Consider the following 18,107-nt stretch of genomic DNA (forward strand, 5'->3'; position numbering starts at 1 on the left):
GACATCACACACATGTTCACAAACAGTTAAATGTTTACAAGAATACAAGAAATGATGGCTATTACTGTAATGTCACTGCAGATTTGATCTGAAGAAATCGTGTGTTCTGTTCATTTGCACTGTTTAATAGTAAAACAATACTCACTGATTGATTTGAACTTTATTGTGAAATTTATGTTGATTGTTCATAGTTTGGAAACAGAGTGAAGTACATCAACCTATCCTTGATTGCACATGCATAGAAGGCACACTTATTGATAAAATAATTGAAGTTGATTATCAGTTTTTTCCCCGTTTTCAAGGTGTAGTGCAAGATCACTGTCAATACATTAACACCACAATGCTGTCAAAAACATTCTGTATCAGAGCAGTGCCGGACAAGTGAAGAAAGGAACCATGTTCTTTGGCTGAGCACAGTGTCAGTATAGACACAATGATTATTTAAATTTTCAAAAACTATGGCGTTGTGAAAAGCTGTGCATCTCAGCTTTTGATCATGTAAACTGAATATTGTGGATAAGAATGTCTCCCATCTTTCCATTTAGGGAGTAAAAACAGGTTTTTAAAGAAAACCATGGTTTACACAATGATCCCCATTCCCTATAGTATTGAAAAAAAGCATCTATTATGGCTGTTCAGCGTGCAGTCGTTGAATTTTGCCATAGCGTAGAAAACAGTCATACTGCCTCACTCCTCATTATAACGTTATAACATCTAAAGTTTTAAGACTGTTGCAGCCTAGACACCCACCTGAGCTAAATGAGAAAAAGAATTGCACCAAATCCACAGCCAAAACATCCTCATATAAGTGTGTCTGTAGCCTAATGCATATCCAGTGGGAGATCCTTGCCGTTAAAATTTGAGAAGCCCTGATTACATGAATGGCAAAGATCTAAAAAATAATAACTATGTATTTATTCCCTTTTTTAAGGTTTACATTGTGGGACAGGGCATATAAAAAGTATCCCTCTGCCTGAGATAGGAAGACATGTCATGGCACAGTGTAAAAACCTCGGGTCCTGGTAGAGGCAAACTGGCTCCTGTCTCTAGAGGTAGGCCTTGGATACAACGGGGTCTCCATACATGCAGTCCTCCTCCAGGGCCAAGTTGTATTTGCTTCCACTTCCTCCCTTGTAGGCACTGGTCACGATCCTGAGCCAGCCTTTCTCACCCTGAGGAGAGGAGAACATTAATCTTCACATTCAACAGGATTAGAAATGACTGAGTTTAGATGAAGAGCTGGTAACTGAGTTTCATTGCCCTTAATGAGCTTTAAAGCTACTCTAAGCGATTTTTCCTGACCACTAGAGAATGACAGAAATCGCAACACATATGTAAACACACAGCAAAGCTACTGGCCGACGGAAGCCCTTGAGGACAAACCGTGCATAAATGGCTAATGGATAAAATAAACGTACCTACGGATAAATATCGGCGGTTACCAGTCTCGCTTTGCCAGATATTTCTCCCGCTGAAGGTAACATGTCCCACAATGACAAGTGAAGAGCTCGGTATCAAGTTTACGAGTTGAAAACGTTCACTCGCTCGCTCCATTGATTCGCCATTACTCGGGCCGAAAGAGGTGAAAACAAGCTGGTCCCCGTGTGGCTGTTTGTTTATATCATTACATCTCACGGAAATCTCCACGTAGCACACGTTAGTTTCAGGACTGGTTACAGGGTCTGAAATCGCTTATTGCAGGTTTAAAGACAGTTCTCCATACTGCCTGTTAAAGATTTTTATGCAGTGGATTCAAGATTTGTAAAAAAAAATATTGTCAGCTCAATATTAAAAAAAAAGTCCATACCACATAAAAACTAGAAATAACCGCCTCGCGGTTGTATGCCTCCGCCAATAAACTTTGTTTTATCATTGCAAGGACAGTCTTTATTTATTGAACATATATAATTAATGTGATTATTAGGTCAACTTAAAGGATTTTGGTGTCTGCAAAAGTAAGTGACAGCACCACCATTTTTGTAGAATGGCCCAAGATCGTTTTCTCAGCTACAGTGGTAAGCAAAACATTATGTCACATTGAAGTTGACCTCTGAACTTTTGGATATAAAATGTCATCACATGTTATCCTATTAGACATTTGTGTGAAATTTTGTCATAATTGGTGTATGAATTCTTGAGTTATGTGCCAAACACGTCTTTTGTGAGGTCACAGTGACCTCGACCTTTGGCCATCAAATTCTAATCAGTTCATCCTTGAGTCCAAGTGGACGTTTGTGCCAAATTTGAAGAAATTCCCTCAAGGCGTTCCTGAGATATCGCGTTCACGAGAATTGGACGTACGGACGGACGGACAACCCGAAAATATTATGCCTCCGGCCACGGCTGTCGCCGGCAAAGAGGCATAAAAAAGCCAAAACAGATATTTTTTCTTTTCACAAATGAATTGGCAAAGCTCAATAAACAGATGAACAGCAGGCTGCGTGACAACTAAGCACAGGTTTCAACATATTTGTTTGGGTTTGTCATTTTTGCAAACAATGTAATGAAAATGACTTGTATTATGCATTGCACTGGAAAGAGAAATGCACTGCAAACCACTTCCTTTTCTCCATCTTTCTAGAACAAAAAGAAGGGCAGGGGTTTTATTTGTCAGCAAATCTGACCTTTCCCACTGTCGCCACTTTAAGTATTTTCTCTCGCCATTTGACGAGGACTTACCCACGGCTCTCCCCAGGAGTTGCGCACAATCCAGTATTCAACACCGTCTTCCACTCCCCATCCTGCCACCGACACGATGTGGTTGATGTAAGGATCCTCCACATACTCAGAGTAAAGGCCTCCGGTGTATGCATCAAGCTTATCTGTGGCCATGATCCCACAGCTAGAGGAAATAAATGTCACTCATTAGTTCCCCATCTCTGGTTAGAGAAGTGCCAGTGATTGAAATCAGCTGGTGTAGTGTTTGGTAGTGGTTAAGTGATAGTGGTTAAGACCCCCATCTCTGGACCCACATGGGCCCCTGCTGGCCTAAAAACTGGAATCCCACCAGAGTCTTCTCTACTGTCACCCTCTCAGCAGGGGATGGACTGCCTAATGTCATTTTAAAGTACCTGATCGGTCCTCCGGCGTAGAGTTCAGCCATCATCTTCTCCCTCCCGCTAACGGCTCCGTAATCGCCCACTTTCCACAAGGTGTAGTTCTTCACAATATTGCACTTCCCAAAAGTGGTGCAGGTCCCACATTGGTTGAAAGGTTTGCACTCTATCAAGAGGGACAAATAATATGCACAGTACTGACTTTGATTGTGCAAGTGATTATAACTATTCATTTCTTGTGCTAAAAGGATGCTTACGTTGGTCTTTAGCCTGATAGTTATTGCAGGTCTCATCTGGGATGCCATGTGTGTTAGCATATTCCCAAACCCCAGAGTGGTCGCCTCCATGGCAACTACCAGCATCACCGCAGTCAATCACGTTCTGGACAGAGAGATAGGCAGATGGCCACGCTCCTTTCCGCTTGATGTTGATGCGATCTGGCAAGAGAGCAAACACAGCGCTTGGGTACAAACAACAGAGAGAGAAAAAAAAAAGAACTGCGGGAATCAGCAATTTCTGTCCATCAAAGTCCTTTTTGCGCAATAAATGCACTTAACGAGGAAGTGAAACTACTTTGCCGTTATTAAAATATGTGGTCGCTGTAAAGTCATGTGAGGACCAGCAGATCTACACCCACTCACAGCAACAAAGAATGATTTGTTAGATCTTAAAATGCCCCGACAGGAAAACTACAGGAGTCGTACCTGCCATGGCGCTGGTGCTGCCGTGGGCCCAGCAGGAGCCACAGTACTGAGGGATGTGCTGGTTGCGGGTTGTGCTAACATAGTTGGTGCCATTGATGTTCCTCCAGTCCCAGGACTTGGGCAGATCAGAAATGTTCAAATATTCGTGAGGGCGAGGTGAGGTCCTGTGAAGAGACAGATACCTCCTCAGCAACAGATACACTGAGCCATGTGGGTGAAAGCCTGTAAAAACACTTCCATCATCTCTTTCAAGCATTGATACAAGGGCAGAAACTGTGCAAAAGCTAAATATGGTTTTTAAATGTAGGCCATCTTTCTTCATTGTGTGAATGGTTTGTTTACACTTGTATTGTTCGTATACATTAGCACTTTACATTAGGTGTTTTCAGTTATGGTACGACCTGAAAGCAGTTTTTATACATTTTTATACATAAACTGAGATTATACATTTCTCAGATTCTATTTTCTCTTCTCTCTCAGTTCTACCCTTCAAGCCTCTCTTTAAAAATACAGACTCAAGTAGAGCTGCACAGTAAAACCGCAGATACTGCTGATGCCTATGGGGAAATCGGTTGTTTACTTCCGCAAACTGTGATTCACTCAGCCTCGTGATTCATAAGAACTGGTGACAAGGAAGTTGCAAAACAATAAATCTTAAAATCGTTTTAAAGAAACTTATATCATATATTTTTATATGTATGTGTGTGTGTGTGTGTGTGTGTGTGTGTGTGTGTGTGTGTGTGTGTGTGTATATATATATATATATATATATAATTGTTTTTTTCAGAGAAGTTGGGGTTCAAATTCGGTTATTCGACTGCAGTAGAAAACCAATTTCTGGGCAAATGAATCAAAAACTCCCTACTCCTACTTGATAGAAGTATATCCCACTTAAACACTGCTGCTGGAAGTTTTTTTATTCCAATTATAAGGCATGTAAATTACCCCTGGATGTAGAAATTCAGTTGCATACTGCCTCATTAAAGCAGTCTCAGCCTGATAAAACAGTCAACCAACAGCTATTGCCTTTAGCCGTTAGCTAGTTAGATAACACTGTGGACGCCTTTCCCACTTCAACACAACTGCGCCTCGTTATTCATGGCATGCTGGCATTAAAGCAAAGAAAGCTGACTGAAAAAAGACAAAAACAATTTACCTCAATCCGAAGTCGTTTTTCCTCGGCATGCGAACGTAGCAGGGCTGCTTCTCGTTAAAAAACACTCCGGCTAAAACACCAGACAACAGGGACAAAAACACGAGAAGTGTCCGCGCCATCGTGAACCCAAGGTGGCGTTTCCAAAATATCGTTACCGAGAGAGAGAGATGTGCTTCACTGGTGTCGACGCCAATGGGACTTTTTCTACATTGATCTGCAAATCCTAAACCCCCCGTCCTGTCCTGTAAACCGGTACCGACTCCAGGCTGTCACGTGAACATGACGACGACAGATTCAAAATGTCATACACACACACCCACGTGCTTCACAGGGAAGCTGCAAGGGACCGAGCGTTATCTTAAAAAACACACGTCTGTGAAATCTGATAAATTTGTTGCAGAGACAGCACACACTGCCTGCGGTCTGTTGAAGTAATGGAGCTTTCCTTCAGCCCTTCATCTAGTTTACACAGACCCTTTGTTTTCCTGAGCCGTTTTACTTTTTCTTTCTTTCTTTCTTTCTTTGTCAAGGCTAGGCCTAGGCTTAAAGAGATACTTCAAACACTTTTCCACATATTTTGTCTTTTTCTTGGCAGTGATTGATTGCATAAGAAAGTTTTTTGTTATACACTCCGGTTGCTAAGATAAGTGGCAACAATAAGCTGGTTTGAAAATGTTTTTCAAATTTCTTGCCGCAATTACAATGCAAAACATTACAACTTCAATATGCCCTTAACTAAATTTTCATGAATTAATTCATTGTCAACTTTAAAGCATTCATACATTCGACATAAACCTTGACATTTTAATCAAAAAATAATTTGTGACAAAAGTGTGAAAGAATGACAATAGTTATGCATTTTCCAATAAATTAAATTTAACTATAAACTAAGCTCTGTATTTTGTGACTCTGTTAATAGAAGATGTTGAGAAACATATTTTGTTTATTTTTGGGGATTACATATTGATTATTTTCTCTTTATATCCATCCAAAATGCCACTCCAGTTGGAGAATGACCCATTTATCCATCCACTGAGTCGTAACTGTTGGGTCAGTGTGTTGGTGTCCTTATCACTATGAAATCTGCTGAATGTGGAAACCCGTTCTTTTACGATTATCCATACAGCTCTTGGTCCCTTACAGCATAAAATCTTTAAATGTCTCAAAACTCCAGAATGGCATCTATATTACACCTGCCTGGACTTTAATCTCATAATCACTGTATTATTTAAAATCCAAAAAGGTCAGAGTTTAAACATCAACAAATACGGCATCATCCTGATGTGTTTAGTGCTCACAGGATACTGTTCATATAAAAGGCTTTGATGTCAGCTGGCTGTTTTAGGGTCAAAACAATTTTTTCACCTATTGAGTCCCTCTGTTAGCCTGGTTCAAGCCTTCAGCAGGACTGAGCTACATGCACTTAGGACTAACAAAACAATAACGGAAGAACATTGGCTAATCACTGACAGAAAAGAATAAAACCTCAGTGCTGGAGTGTCTTGAAAAAGGTAACAGAACATTCATGGTGCTAATGCAATGGGAATTATTGAGGCATAAAACCAACATTTTGACAGAAAAGGACATCTTGACTTTAGTGTTTTACTTCACAAGCACACCAAGGTCAGATGGCACTACCTTTATTGAAGAGGAAATCGATTGTCACATAGGTGGAAAAAAAAAATTCAGATTTGAGCTGGATTCTGTTTCTGTAATACTTTATGTGCCCAGCCTGAACAACAACAGGATTTTGTTTAACTTACAGTCAATGTATCTTATGAGTACTTTGTGCTGACAAAAACATATTATTAGACATTGCTAGTCAAGAATCAGACACTGTTATGAAACTGTTAAAAACAGCAGCAAGCACTGCCTTGTTCTAAGCAGCTGTAGGTCCCCAGTTTGGTTCAGAGATCACAGCTGCATCATGTTCACTCCACAGTCCTACTGCACAGACAATGAATACAAAGTGCACAGTGGTACTAAAAAACAAGCTTCAATGATCCATTATTTCCCACAAGGTCCGAGATGGCAAGTATGGCATCAGTGGAAAAGCTATGTCTGCACATCTAAGACTGAGTTTGTCTGACGCCCCAAGCCTGTTTGCATGGGAGACGTGATACAGAAAGTTATCAGAACAGCATCATCCTTGAATTGCATAAAGTATCAACTTACAACAGTGCAGGTTGATGTGATTGAAGTGGACTTTTGAAAACAAAAGTTTAACTTCAGGAGGTGAAACTTTGAACTGTTGTGTCTTCAAGTGCATGAATTGTAAAATATGAACACTTATCAATCATTATTTCAATATAAATGGAAGATTTGCCAATTAGCAAAACCTGAATGAATCCAATTAAGAAAAGCCACCTGCTCTTTTAAGATTTTATAATCAATACATCATCAAGAGCAACTGAAGAGTGGAAATGCAAGGTGATCAGTGCAGTAAGTACAAAGTCATGTGGACCAGTAGGGGCTTGTGTTTTCTCATCATCACAATGGTAACACATTTGATTTACCGCTTCAATTACTTTTTAAATGCTTGATTATCCGGTTTATTCAGTTAAGTCAAATTTCATTACACACACGGTTTCAAACAGGACTGAAACAAAATTCTGCATACTCTATTTCACCCTAATGGACGAGGACTTGCATTAAGAGTGACGGTGTCTGGCGGCAGCTGAGCAGTTACGGTAGAGACGTTAGACCACACTGTTTGTTCTAGACCAGTCTTCTCCTTTTGCAGTCCCGCTCCATCTGGTCTCCTGAGATGGCACCCGCTGCACCCAGAGGAGACACGTGGTTGAGCATGGCGTCATCTGATGCCTGACCGAACAGAGCCATGAGCAAAGCAACACCAAATCCTGTGGCACGCTCCCCCTGAACAGAAAAACAAAACAGAGAAAAAAGGGTCAGGTGCCAATGCAAAGTGTCACAACTTTAAACTTAACCTGTTACTCCCTTTCCATTACAAGTTAACTTGACTGAAACCTAAGGTCTTGTTTGGGCTGAAACCCAGTGGTCAGAGAAATTCATCAATAATGTGATCATATTACACATTTTTAAAAAGGGGAGTAAGAAGTCTCTGAATACTCTTTGAGACAATACAGTGACACCAGAAAGAGTGAAGATATGCAGTAAATGTTATTATTCATTTTCATGCTTAATTTTCCTGAACCAAGGCACAAGAGCAAGTTCAGGGCGTTTTCACACTATGGTGTGACCAACAGGGTTTGGTAATTTCCTCACCAGGGGCACTACCGCAGTGGTACCGCACCTGATGATGCAGGCAGTTGATGCCTCTTTTTAAGTCGAGTTCACATTTCTGGAGATACTGAATTCTGTATCACCATGTTTTCTGTACGCAATGATACGCAACGACAGTTTTATATTGGAAGACAATGATTCACACAACCTATGCACCTATTACAACTAACTTGAAAAAGTTTGCATTCAGTTAGTCACTGATTGAAGATTTTATATCAAAGAGAAATGGGTAAACATGCATACAAAAGGGGTTTATATGATTTTAGAGAGGTCTACCTGCACATGCATCTTTCAACTAAAGCCATGAAAATACCACAGAACAGCAGCGCTTGCACCAAGACGTGGTCTATGCAAGCATAAATTCTGATGCCAAAAATCGCACTGCAACCCTCCGATTTATGTTGACACTCCCCTCTAGTTAGGGATGGAGAGTCGACTCTCCATCCCTAACTAGTTTGTGTTGATTTTCATTTGGAATCGGAATCGATTTAGAATCTATTCCATCAATTCCGGCAGGCGGGAAAAAAAATTGCCACTTCGCCAACCAAAGGTCACCGGCAGAAAACTAGGGACCCAACCGATAGCATGAACCTGCACATCAAAGACTGAGGCACTCACAGCATGGACAGGGGAGGCGATGTCCACGTGGACCCAGACACCGGGCCAGTCGAAGCCCAAGTGGGAGCCAATGAAGAGGCCTGCGCACGAGCTCTGGGCATTCTCCCGGTCCTGTCAAACACAAGACCAGCATGACAAACCTCAACAACATCCCAAACAAATAATAACAGCAGTCACCAAATAAACATTCCTTATGAAATATAATTTTGACAAATTGAGAGATGCTTTTTATTTAAAACAAATAACATGGAAAATAAGGCAAACAGAATACTGAGGGTCTGGCCACAAGTTATAGTGTTGTCACAAAACCAAAATTTTGTCTAATACCAGCCAAAGTCCCATGGTTTAGACTGTAAATTAATAATATAATTTTAGAAATGAATGAATACATCAAACAATCTCACACCTAAAATCATATGAATTGCAGTAATCAAACCAGGATTTAAACAACAGCTGAAGTTTACAGAACCAAATACAATGTGCATGTGATGACAGAGAAGCAGGTGCAGGGAGCTACAACTGGGTTTGAAAATGATGTCTGAAAACCAGGTGTCAGCTATGCCCATTTCACTGCAATTCCATTTTTAGGCTAGTTCTTCAAAGCAGTTTCATGTGTCTGAAATTAGTCAAACTTCCAATTGTCATGTCTTGTTTATAGCATCCGACTTTTTGAGCGTGCCACTTACTGCCACAGAGTTCTTCATGTCGGCCACAGCAGAGGTGAACTCGCTGAAGTGCAGCTCGGGGCAGTAGACCAGAGGGTGAGCCAGGTCTCCGCTGCTGCGGCCGGCACGCACACACGCAGCCTCCCACTGCTCGCTATTAGTCATCACGGCCGCATGGTACTTTCCTGTGGAGATCCCCTAGAGAATACAAGCTTCAGTTAGTGAGAAATATTCTAAAAATTCTCTCTTTGTTGGCCAAATATAAATTTAACTCAAGCTGCAGTCCAATTTCGCAGTCATCTTTAGTGCAATCTGTTTTCCTCTTTATGAATTTAATATACAAATTTTCCATCTATCAAATTAAGCTACTCAAATTCACAATGTTGTATATTTTTCATGTGATTACACAAAACAGAAGACACTTTGAAACACCAAGGTCTAAACCTTTGCCATCACTATAGGTTTCTACTGGTAATGTTCTGCCAAAATTAAATAATATGGTATATAAGGAATATCTGAATTGAGCTGCCAATATAGCATACTTCATGACCTATTGTAGAAAATACTGCTTTTCATTAAAATCTAATTTTAATCTGCAACATATTAAATACTATGGGTGAAGTACAGTAGTGTCTAAGCATCTCTTCTGAGAAGAAGCACCTACAACCTTCCTAACATTACATGATGAACATGATGTAATTTGTCACAGCACAGTTTGGATAGCTGACCATCAGCTAGATGGTGCTAGAGAGTTGGTGGTCTAACCCAAGCTGGAAGTAACGTTAGTTGACAACTTGACAAGATGAATTGGTGTAGTCCTGTGTAGCCTTGTGTCACTTACAGTTTAACTGCTGTTAAACTGTAAGCTAGCTTTATACTGGCACTGAATTTGGTTAAGCTAGGCTTGAATGTTTTCCTCATTCCTGCAAACACTTGTGTTTTCTGTGTATCTCAATATGTTGAAAACATATTCAGGTAAATGGTCAAGTCAATTTAGGCAAGGAACAAGCTGTGTTCAACAAGGTAGAGTTTTGTGTATGAATCAGACAACTGGGGTCAGAAAGATGTAAATAAAAATTGTCCTTCTTTTCTGATGTAACCCAAACATAAACAAGACCAACCCAGCCACAAAAAGGCAGCGTCTGTGAGTCTGAGAGCCCATCCTGAGAGGTCCTGCAGGACTTTAGAGCAAACACAAATCTATGGCTTTACAGAAATGAATACTGCATACATGTAGGAGCAATGGTGATGTTGAAGAAGAAAGCATATATAGTGGGGCTGACCCACTGATTTATCACACTAATAGATTGCAGTCTACTCTTGTTTCAACTTATGCATTCAAAGATTAAATGTAAAACATGTTGTGAATTTGACAGTGTTTGACGTCAAGGTGAAACTGGCTGTTTGCATGTCCCTTGTTAGATTGATTTTGCCGTTTAATTTAATTGCAGTCTGTTAGTTTGTCCTGCATGCTGGCTTCACCCTCCACCCTGATTGGCACAGTATGTTCTTTGCTCTTCAACTTTGGTCTGTTTTGTTACCAGCTGTAAGTCAACATGCAAGTTAGCAAGATGTGCAGCAAGGCTTATGTCTAATATCTGTTAAATCAAGATGGAGGTTGAAAACTGTCACTTAATGTAGCGGGTCAGCAACACACACAAGGAGCCATCACCCACCTGTGCCCCCGTCAGTGTGGCCATATCTAGAATAATGTCAGCTGACAGGTCTTTGTTGGCATACACCACTCCATCAGATAACACCAGCCTGCCCTCTGCATCAGTGTTGTTGATTTCCACTGTCCTTGGGGATGAAACAGATGAAAAAGTGTTTGTCATGAATTAAGAAAAAAAAAAAGACATGTTGTACCATGTTGCTCTATTCAAATCTAGTCCTTCCTAAACCACATCCCATGTTCATCCCTATGGAGTTCATTATGGAAAATGGTTTGGATTGTCATTCTATCAAAAATGGTATGTGTGCAATAAAGCCAGCTTATGCAGTAATAACATCTATCATAGAAAAAACAAAGCAGAAACAACAGCGTGTGAGAAGGTGGCGCTGCATGTTTAGGCTCAACACAGGAGCAGAATAATTCCAGCTGACGGGAATGGGAAGTAACTGTAGCAAGGAAACACTTCCAGTCAAATCAGGAAACCTTTTCATCATCAAGTGGGAAGAAGGAAATTACACATTATTATTGAAAAGATTCTCACTTTCCAGAGTAGAGAGTGTGGATATCATCAGGTCGTGTGGCAGTGGGTCCAACTGCATTCTCTGCGAGGCAGAACACTGCATGGAGATTATCCTTGAAGCCCTGAAGCAAACAGAGGAGCAGGCCAAGTTTCTCAAAAGGTTTCTGATAGAAAACCTAAGGTTAAAATGATAGCCATCACAACTAACAGCTAAACTATGCAAAAAGTCACCTCACCTGTTTAATAGTGGCTTTGAAAGCTCCCAAAATGGCAGCAGCTCCACCGCAGTCTCTCTTCATCCCTGGCATTGTGGTCTAGAAAAATATATTGAAGACTTTGCATGATGTGACGACTTAATTTGACCTCTGATGGTCACTGTAGTGCTAGAACTCATCATACATTTAGCAGGGCAGCGACCCAGTGGTCCATACACAGACAGCACAGTGTGATATTTATCCAGATGTGATCAATAAAGAGAAACTGCAGCTGAAGGTGTGGAGCTGTATTACTTGAACAACTGTATTTCTACTGTCTACAGTAAGTCATCATCTTGATTTGTCCTTGATTGCATTTCTGAATTGAGACACCAATCACAACCAGCTCTCACAAATCTGTCATCAAAAACAGATGCTACTGAATCAGCCATTTATTTAATATTTTCTAATGCAAGGGGTCAAAAAGCCCCTCAGAGTGAGAGACAGTGTTTTAAAAATCTTAAGTGGATGATTACCACATTGACATTCTCTGGGAATCATGACATAGATTGTACAATTGACCGTTTCTTAAATCGCTTTTCAACAGTTGTTATTATCATGTCCCAATAGGGAAAAGAACAGTAACGGCTCATCTTCCTACCTTTCCCTTGATGCTGAGCCCTCCAGTGTCGTACACGATGCCCTTGCCCACCCATGCAATGGTTTGGGTAGCACCATCTGGTGTATGACTCAAGACTGCTAGAGCAGGGGGATTCACTGCTGCCTTGCCAACTCCATAAATACCTGACAGGGTAAAGAGACAGTGAACAGATACATCATCGATACTACCAACAAAGATAATTTGCAGATGCATCATCTATTCAATTAAGGCAATTATAAATACTCTATAGATACTCTTTAAATGCAATTTCCAAGCCAACTTTAATTAAATTTTGTCAATTTTCCTTTGGTGGCTCAAAATTACATTCAGGCAGCCTGCCCTAGATTTTACATCTGCTGACACAGTACCTCCAAACCCTCTTTGTTTCAGTTCCTCTCCACGAATTATCACTGGAGTTATTCCTAGTTCAGTACCCACAGCCTTGATCTCCTGTAAACAGAGATGGATGTCAGTGACAGGAGGGCTGCAGCAAAAGAATTTGCATTATAATGATGCCTGGAACAATATCCACACTCTAGAGTGCCTCCTTAAAGCCACTAAAATCAAACACGATTCACAAAATTCACAGTTCAGTGTTTACTGCACTTTTGGGGACACGGTCTGGTACAATTGTACATTGTATGTTCACTACCAAATATTAGCAATTTCAATTTTTTGTTAAATAGAGTGCTAATGTAAAATGGATATAAATGATAGATATGACACAGGGAATACGAATGTAGCGAATAACATCAAGCTCAAGTTGAAAATTGAGCCATCTCATTAACTTACAAAAACTTGACAATGTTATAGTTGACAGTTATTCCATTGAGGGGGGGGGGAAATCCATGCCAAATTTTACTGCCTATATCACTGACATTACTTCTCTTGTGGCTCTTGCAAAACTGAACTGAAATACAAGTACACAGTAAACACACAAAACACCTGCTGGTATTATATATATTTTCTTAAATCATATTTGTTTAGAAGGGTTCCATTAGTAATGTCAAAAAAGGAAAAATCACTTTTACTCATTTAGACTTATAGTCATTCTCTGGGTTTGACCAAGTTCTATAAATGTACTTTGAAAATCAAATTCCAAGCACACTAAAATTATTAAAACTCCACTTTTGGTACCTTTTCGGAAGTATTAGTAATTTTCTGCTATCCAAAAAATAATCAGTTTGACTTACATCTAAGAAGTGATCTGTGTTCATCTCGTTGCACGGTGTGTCCACGATGCGAGCTGCCAGCCTCACTCCATCTGCAGCATTGGAAAGACACTGAACAGAACCAAAGCCTTCAGTGAAAACAGGCTGCCTTTTAGATGCATCACAAACATGCTACTTCTGAGAAATGGAAGTATAATATCTCATTTGCTCTGTGTGTAAAACTAACTACAATCTGAATCACAGCAACAGCTGCTCTGGTGGTGATGAGAGTGGACCAACAGAAGAGCTGCGGTAACTAGTGAGCAGTACCTCGAGCTCTGTGAGATCCAGAGGGCTGCTGTCCTGGCCGACGATCACAAACTCAACAGTGACCTGCTTCTTCTCAGCCCTGCGTGAGGACGCGGAGCGGCGGGAGAAAATGGGGAAGGCCCGGGCGATGGCACAGGAGGACGCAAACACATCAGAACGCTCACACACCATCTGCAGAGGAAAGAAAGACCGTGTCAACCTCTTCTTTTGTATAGCCTAGAGGTTGGAGAAACTGTCCCTCAACTGGATGACCCAGATTCAAGCCCCATATCTGCAAGAAAGTGTCCTTGAGCAAGTCACTGAGGGAGGGTATCCCTGCAGAAATACCAGCTCTGTTCTGTAGCCAACACTGCTCTCTGTCCTCCCTGGAGGAGGTGAGCGAAAAGAGAAATCCCCCCCCCCCCCCAACAGAGAACAAAAAAAAGTTATCACATAAAAAGTGAGAAGAAGATATAAAATTCTGGTAAAGACACTGACCAAGATGCAGCGATTGTTCCCTCCAGGCAGACAGGTGCGGACCAGACGGGAGATAAAGTGGGCAGAGGAGGGGCTGTTGTGTCTGCTGACCCGTGAAGGGAGGGCCGCCACTGCTGCATGGTTCAGGTACAGAGGACAGGTGTCTGTGGGGTTTGGGTTCAGAGCGCTGAGAGCTGCCTGCCACACCTGAGACAAGGTGAGAGACGACAAACATTTTAGATTCGTTTTTGAAGTGAATACAGATGTTCACATAATTTGGTAAGTGAGAGAAGCAGCCTCCAGCCAGATGCGCACTTAGGGTTGGCATTTGTGTAGATTAAAGCACAACCAGCAGAATACAGATATAACCCAATTCAAACCTTGACTGAGTTATTGAAAAAGGCCATAAGCCTTTCACATGTGACTCTGTAGTCAGTTTTATGAAAGAAAATCTCGCTCTCTTTGATATGCATTAACTGTGCTTAACATTTTGTCAATGCAGCTAATACATATTAGAAATGATTGGTGCTGCTGAATAAAGTATTTGTATGAAGTCCATGGCAGCTGTACAGAAAGGATATCCTCTCTCATTTATATAAAATATGTTTGATATTGCTCTGTGAATAATGGTCAACAGTGACAAATTGGCATTTTATGACTGGATTACTCAGTAATGCAAATGTATGATCGATTGTGCAATTTCTTACTATGAAATAGCCTAATAAATTTGACAAGTAGGCTGTAGTTGATTAACAAGATAAAACAAAAGGTACACACCTTATCAGCCAACCTTAAATTGCCTACAATCAAGGACAATGAACACTCAATATTAGGCCGTATATGCTATCCTACGCCTGAGGACAGGCCAGCGAATGTGAACTGTCTCTGAAAGCCAGGAACCAAAGAATTAAGACTTGAACTTGGGGCGTCATCGGGTAAAGTGTGTGTGTGTGTGTGTTAACAATGATTAACTAGAGAATTAAAACAATTTTTCCATAGTCTGGACAGATGAAAATTAGCCATCTTGGGTGTGGTGAGCAATGTGACAGAGGGGCGTTTGAAAACATGTGGCATTCCAAATTACCCAGCTGGTTTCTATACAGTGTCAGAATATACAGCTTCAGCCTGGCAAAGTCCTGTTACCACCCAGAAAACCACACTGCTGGAGGGCGTAGACACGAGTAACATAATCCTTGGAAGGAGATATAGGCTACAGCCTACTCCAGTCTCTGTTTTGACCTTACAAAACACCAAATCAAGTGTCCCTTTATAGAGACTGGCTGTCACCCTTGCGTAACAACCTCTCAGGACTTTGCACAAGGAACTCCAACACACTGGCTGCCTTATAACATCATGAGTGCATATTACTTGTGTGGCTGATCCAATGGAGAATCGAACCACTGGACCTGGCCCTGCTCCACCCACTGAGCTGGAGCTACTCAGGACTAGAAGCCATGTGAATAATACAAACCGAATACCACCCGATTTAAGAATTCATACTACCCTCATGCTTTAGGGAAGTCCAATTTATATCTGGAAATGTGAACAACTATCTCAAAGCCAGAAAGTAGAGAACTAAAACTTTAAACTCTGTTGTCTTTAAGATGTAACATCTCAAGTTGCTCCCTGGAGAATTGAAGTTGGTTGGGTGATAGTGAGAGGACACAGGAATTGTGTCAGCGTTGGGGTATATTTTTGGTTCAAAGCTTTCCCTATTCAGTGTGTATGGGGCAGGGAAGCAGATATAGTTATTTTAAGGGAGGGGTTTTAAAACACATCTAGTGGCATAATGGATAGGAGGTCTTAGTTATCTAGTTTGGTTGAGTAGTTTTTGTTCACAAATAGTGGACTTTTCTAGACCAAAACAATTATAGATTCTTGAAATTGAGTGGTACTGAGTGAGTTTTCTACTTGATAATATACGGCAGGACATTTCATTGTGGCTTTTAAGACATACTAATTTTATACCTGAAAGTACATGTTACTTAGGAGAAACACATTTTGCCTGTTATTTAAAAAAAAGAAAAAAGCTAACCCATTCATTTAACTTACCAAGTAAACTTGAGATGAGAGCATTTTGTTTGACAAGAACGCTACTTTTGACAAAGCAGCGTTACATATTACCCCAAAATCAAGTAACTTACTTCGACACCAACACTCATTTTGAATTTCAATAAATGGTTTATTTTTTTTTATTTTTTTTACCATTTCACTAATCTATCAGGGTATTGATGCTTTTACTTGACGTCAACCAAGTAAACTTGTAGCATTCGTCATTTACATCTTCCACCACTGATAATGATGCTACCAACAGCCTTACTTATATAATGTTAATTAGCTAGCTGGTGCTCCCGGCTCGAGTTAGGTTTTGGCTTTACTGTCGTTGTGCTAGCTAGTATCAAGCTAGGGTTAGCCAAGCGCTAACGTTAGCTATCACCCAAGATCATGCATATCATCCATAACGATACCTCTTTGCTAACGCCTGGTTGCAGCTTCCCCTTGATTTGGCTCCAGTTGACCTGCTGCAGGTTGGTCTGCTGTCCAAGTATCAAAACAGGGCGATTCTGTGGCTCCGAGTCACCGGCAGAAGCCTTGAACTCCAGCACCACGTTCGCCATTTTTGTGACTAGCGAACAGAAAGCGGCTGCGGATTGACGGAGTGGCGTTCAGCTGCAGCACGAGCTGCAGTCAGGCAGACGGCAGGCGGCAACCCGGAAAAGGAGCGGAAGTGGAACCCCTGGCTGCTGGCTGATAAATTGTATTGATGATATATAGAACCTCCTTGATATAACCTCATTGGATAAATGCTGTTCACAACTGTGCCGAGGGCTGGGGGAGTGCTCACACCCAGAGAAGAAAAAACGTTCCACTTTAAGCCATAGCTTCAAGTTTTTCAAATGGCTTTTCAGAGCGTCTGTTTAAAGGCGCATTAAGTAAGAATGCCTTTAAGGGTGCTTTGAAATACCTTATGTTGTGTTATTAGCATTATGTGCATGTCCCTTATGTTTATTGCTTTGCAGATGCTTAAATAAATGCAGATGATTGAAGTGTTATGGATGTTCATCTAAGCACTTGTTATATACAGTCCTTTGCACAGTTAATTGAAATGATTTATGAATTGTCAAGTTACATGGAAAAGTCTAATTGGAGAAAATATTTACCCAGCATTTTAAATAAAGTTGCATCAATTATTGCCACAGAGAATACCAACAGTGTAGTTTGTATGTTTGATGTAGTTTGATTTGTTTCCAGTCAGAGTTATGCCTGCAGCCTGCCTTCCTCAGTCAAGCTAATTTAATAAGCTGACTAATTATTGGAGTGAAGCTACTGTAGAAGCTGCAATTATTCATTATGCCATTTATTACAAAAACCATAAACATTTGTATATTTAAAATACTCTTTAGTATTAATATAGTTTTATATACTTTTTAGTTTGATACTTTTTGAATTTTTTTCCTCCTCACATTCCCACTCCCCAGGTTTACAACCACTGCTCTACATCATTTGTTTTATCATGTGTTACTTTTTGTGCCACCTGTTGGAGCCTACAGTATAATCTTTATCGACCTCTATCGGTTACCAGTAGGAACTGCAACTTGCAGTGACATTGATGTTTGATTGACACCACTGTACTGACTCCTAAACAGCGTTTGGGAGAAA

The 18,107-nt window shown here is 40.7% G+C and overlaps 2 protein-coding genes across 2 annotated transcripts; both read right to left on the bottom strand.

Moving 5' to 3' along the window:
* Positions 1–145: 145 nt before the first annotated feature.
* Positions 146–5,195, bottom strand: LOC139653661 (cathepsin Z-like). The gene is made up of 6 exons (XM_071530573.1): positions 4,917–5,195; positions 3,761–3,924; positions 3,314–3,493; positions 3,072–3,222; positions 2,680–2,842; positions 146–1,172 (listed from the first exon to the last, which is right to left on the bottom strand). The coding sequence occupies exons 1-6, from the start codon at positions 5,033–5,035 to the stop codon at positions 1,047–1,049; spliced, it is 903 nt and encodes a 300-aa protein (XP_071386674.1). The 5' UTR covers positions 5,036–5,195; the 3' UTR covers positions 146–1,046.
* A 1,266-nt stretch (positions 5,196–6,461) lies between these two features.
* On the bottom strand, positions 6,462–17,065 carry LOC139653662 (probable aminopeptidase NPEPL1). The gene is made up of 12 exons (XM_071530574.1): positions 16,916–17,065; positions 14,469–14,654; positions 13,992–14,162; positions 13,704–13,793; positions 12,879–12,960; positions 12,511–12,653; positions 11,892–11,969; positions 11,677–11,777; positions 11,140–11,263; positions 9,485–9,661; positions 8,799–8,909; positions 6,462–7,793 (listed from the first exon to the last, which is right to left on the bottom strand). The coding sequence occupies exons 1-12, from the start codon at positions 17,063–17,065 to the stop codon at positions 7,635–7,637; spliced, it is 1,572 nt and encodes a 523-aa protein (XP_071386675.1). The 3' UTR covers positions 6,462–7,634.
* Positions 17,066–18,107: the final 1,042 nt, after the last annotated feature.

The sequence above is a fragment of the Centroberyx affinis genome, unplaced genomic scaffold, assembly GCF_046629955.1.
Source record: "Centroberyx affinis isolate AG114_WGS23_722 - 3 ecotype Tasmania unplaced genomic scaffold, CSIRO-AGI_Caff_v1 ptg001944l_1, whole genome shotgun sequence".
NCBI classification, from domain to species: domain Eukaryota; kingdom Metazoa; phylum Chordata; class Actinopteri; order Beryciformes; family Berycidae; genus Centroberyx; species Centroberyx affinis.

Bases quoted from the DNA above. Each gene is read 5' to 3' on its own strand.
- LOC139653661 (XM_071530573.1), bottom strand. From the start codon at position 5,035: ATGGCGCGGACACTTCTCGTGTTTTTGTCCCTGTTGTCTGGTGTTTTA. The intron at 3,494-3,760 runs GTACGACTCCTG...CTCTCTTGCCAG, and splicing joins CAGCACCAGCGCCATGGCAG to ATCGCATCAACATCAAGCGG. The intron at 3,223-3,313 runs GTAAGCATCCTT...CCCTCTTGATAG, and splicing joins CTATCAGGCTAAAGACCAAC to AGTGCAAACCTTTCAACCAA.
- LOC139653662 (XM_071530574.1), bottom strand. From the start codon at position 17,065: ATGGCGAACGTGGTGCTGGAGTTCAAGGCTTCTGCCGGTGACTCGGAG. The intron at 14,655-16,915 runs GTATCGTTATGG...ACCTTGTCTCAG, and splicing joins AACCAGGCGTTAGCAAAGAG to GTGTGGCAGGCAGCTCTCAG. The intron at 14,163-14,468 runs GTCAGTGTCTTT...TTTCCTCTGCAG, and splicing joins GGAACAATCGCTGCATCTTG to ATGGTGTGTGAGCGTTCTGA.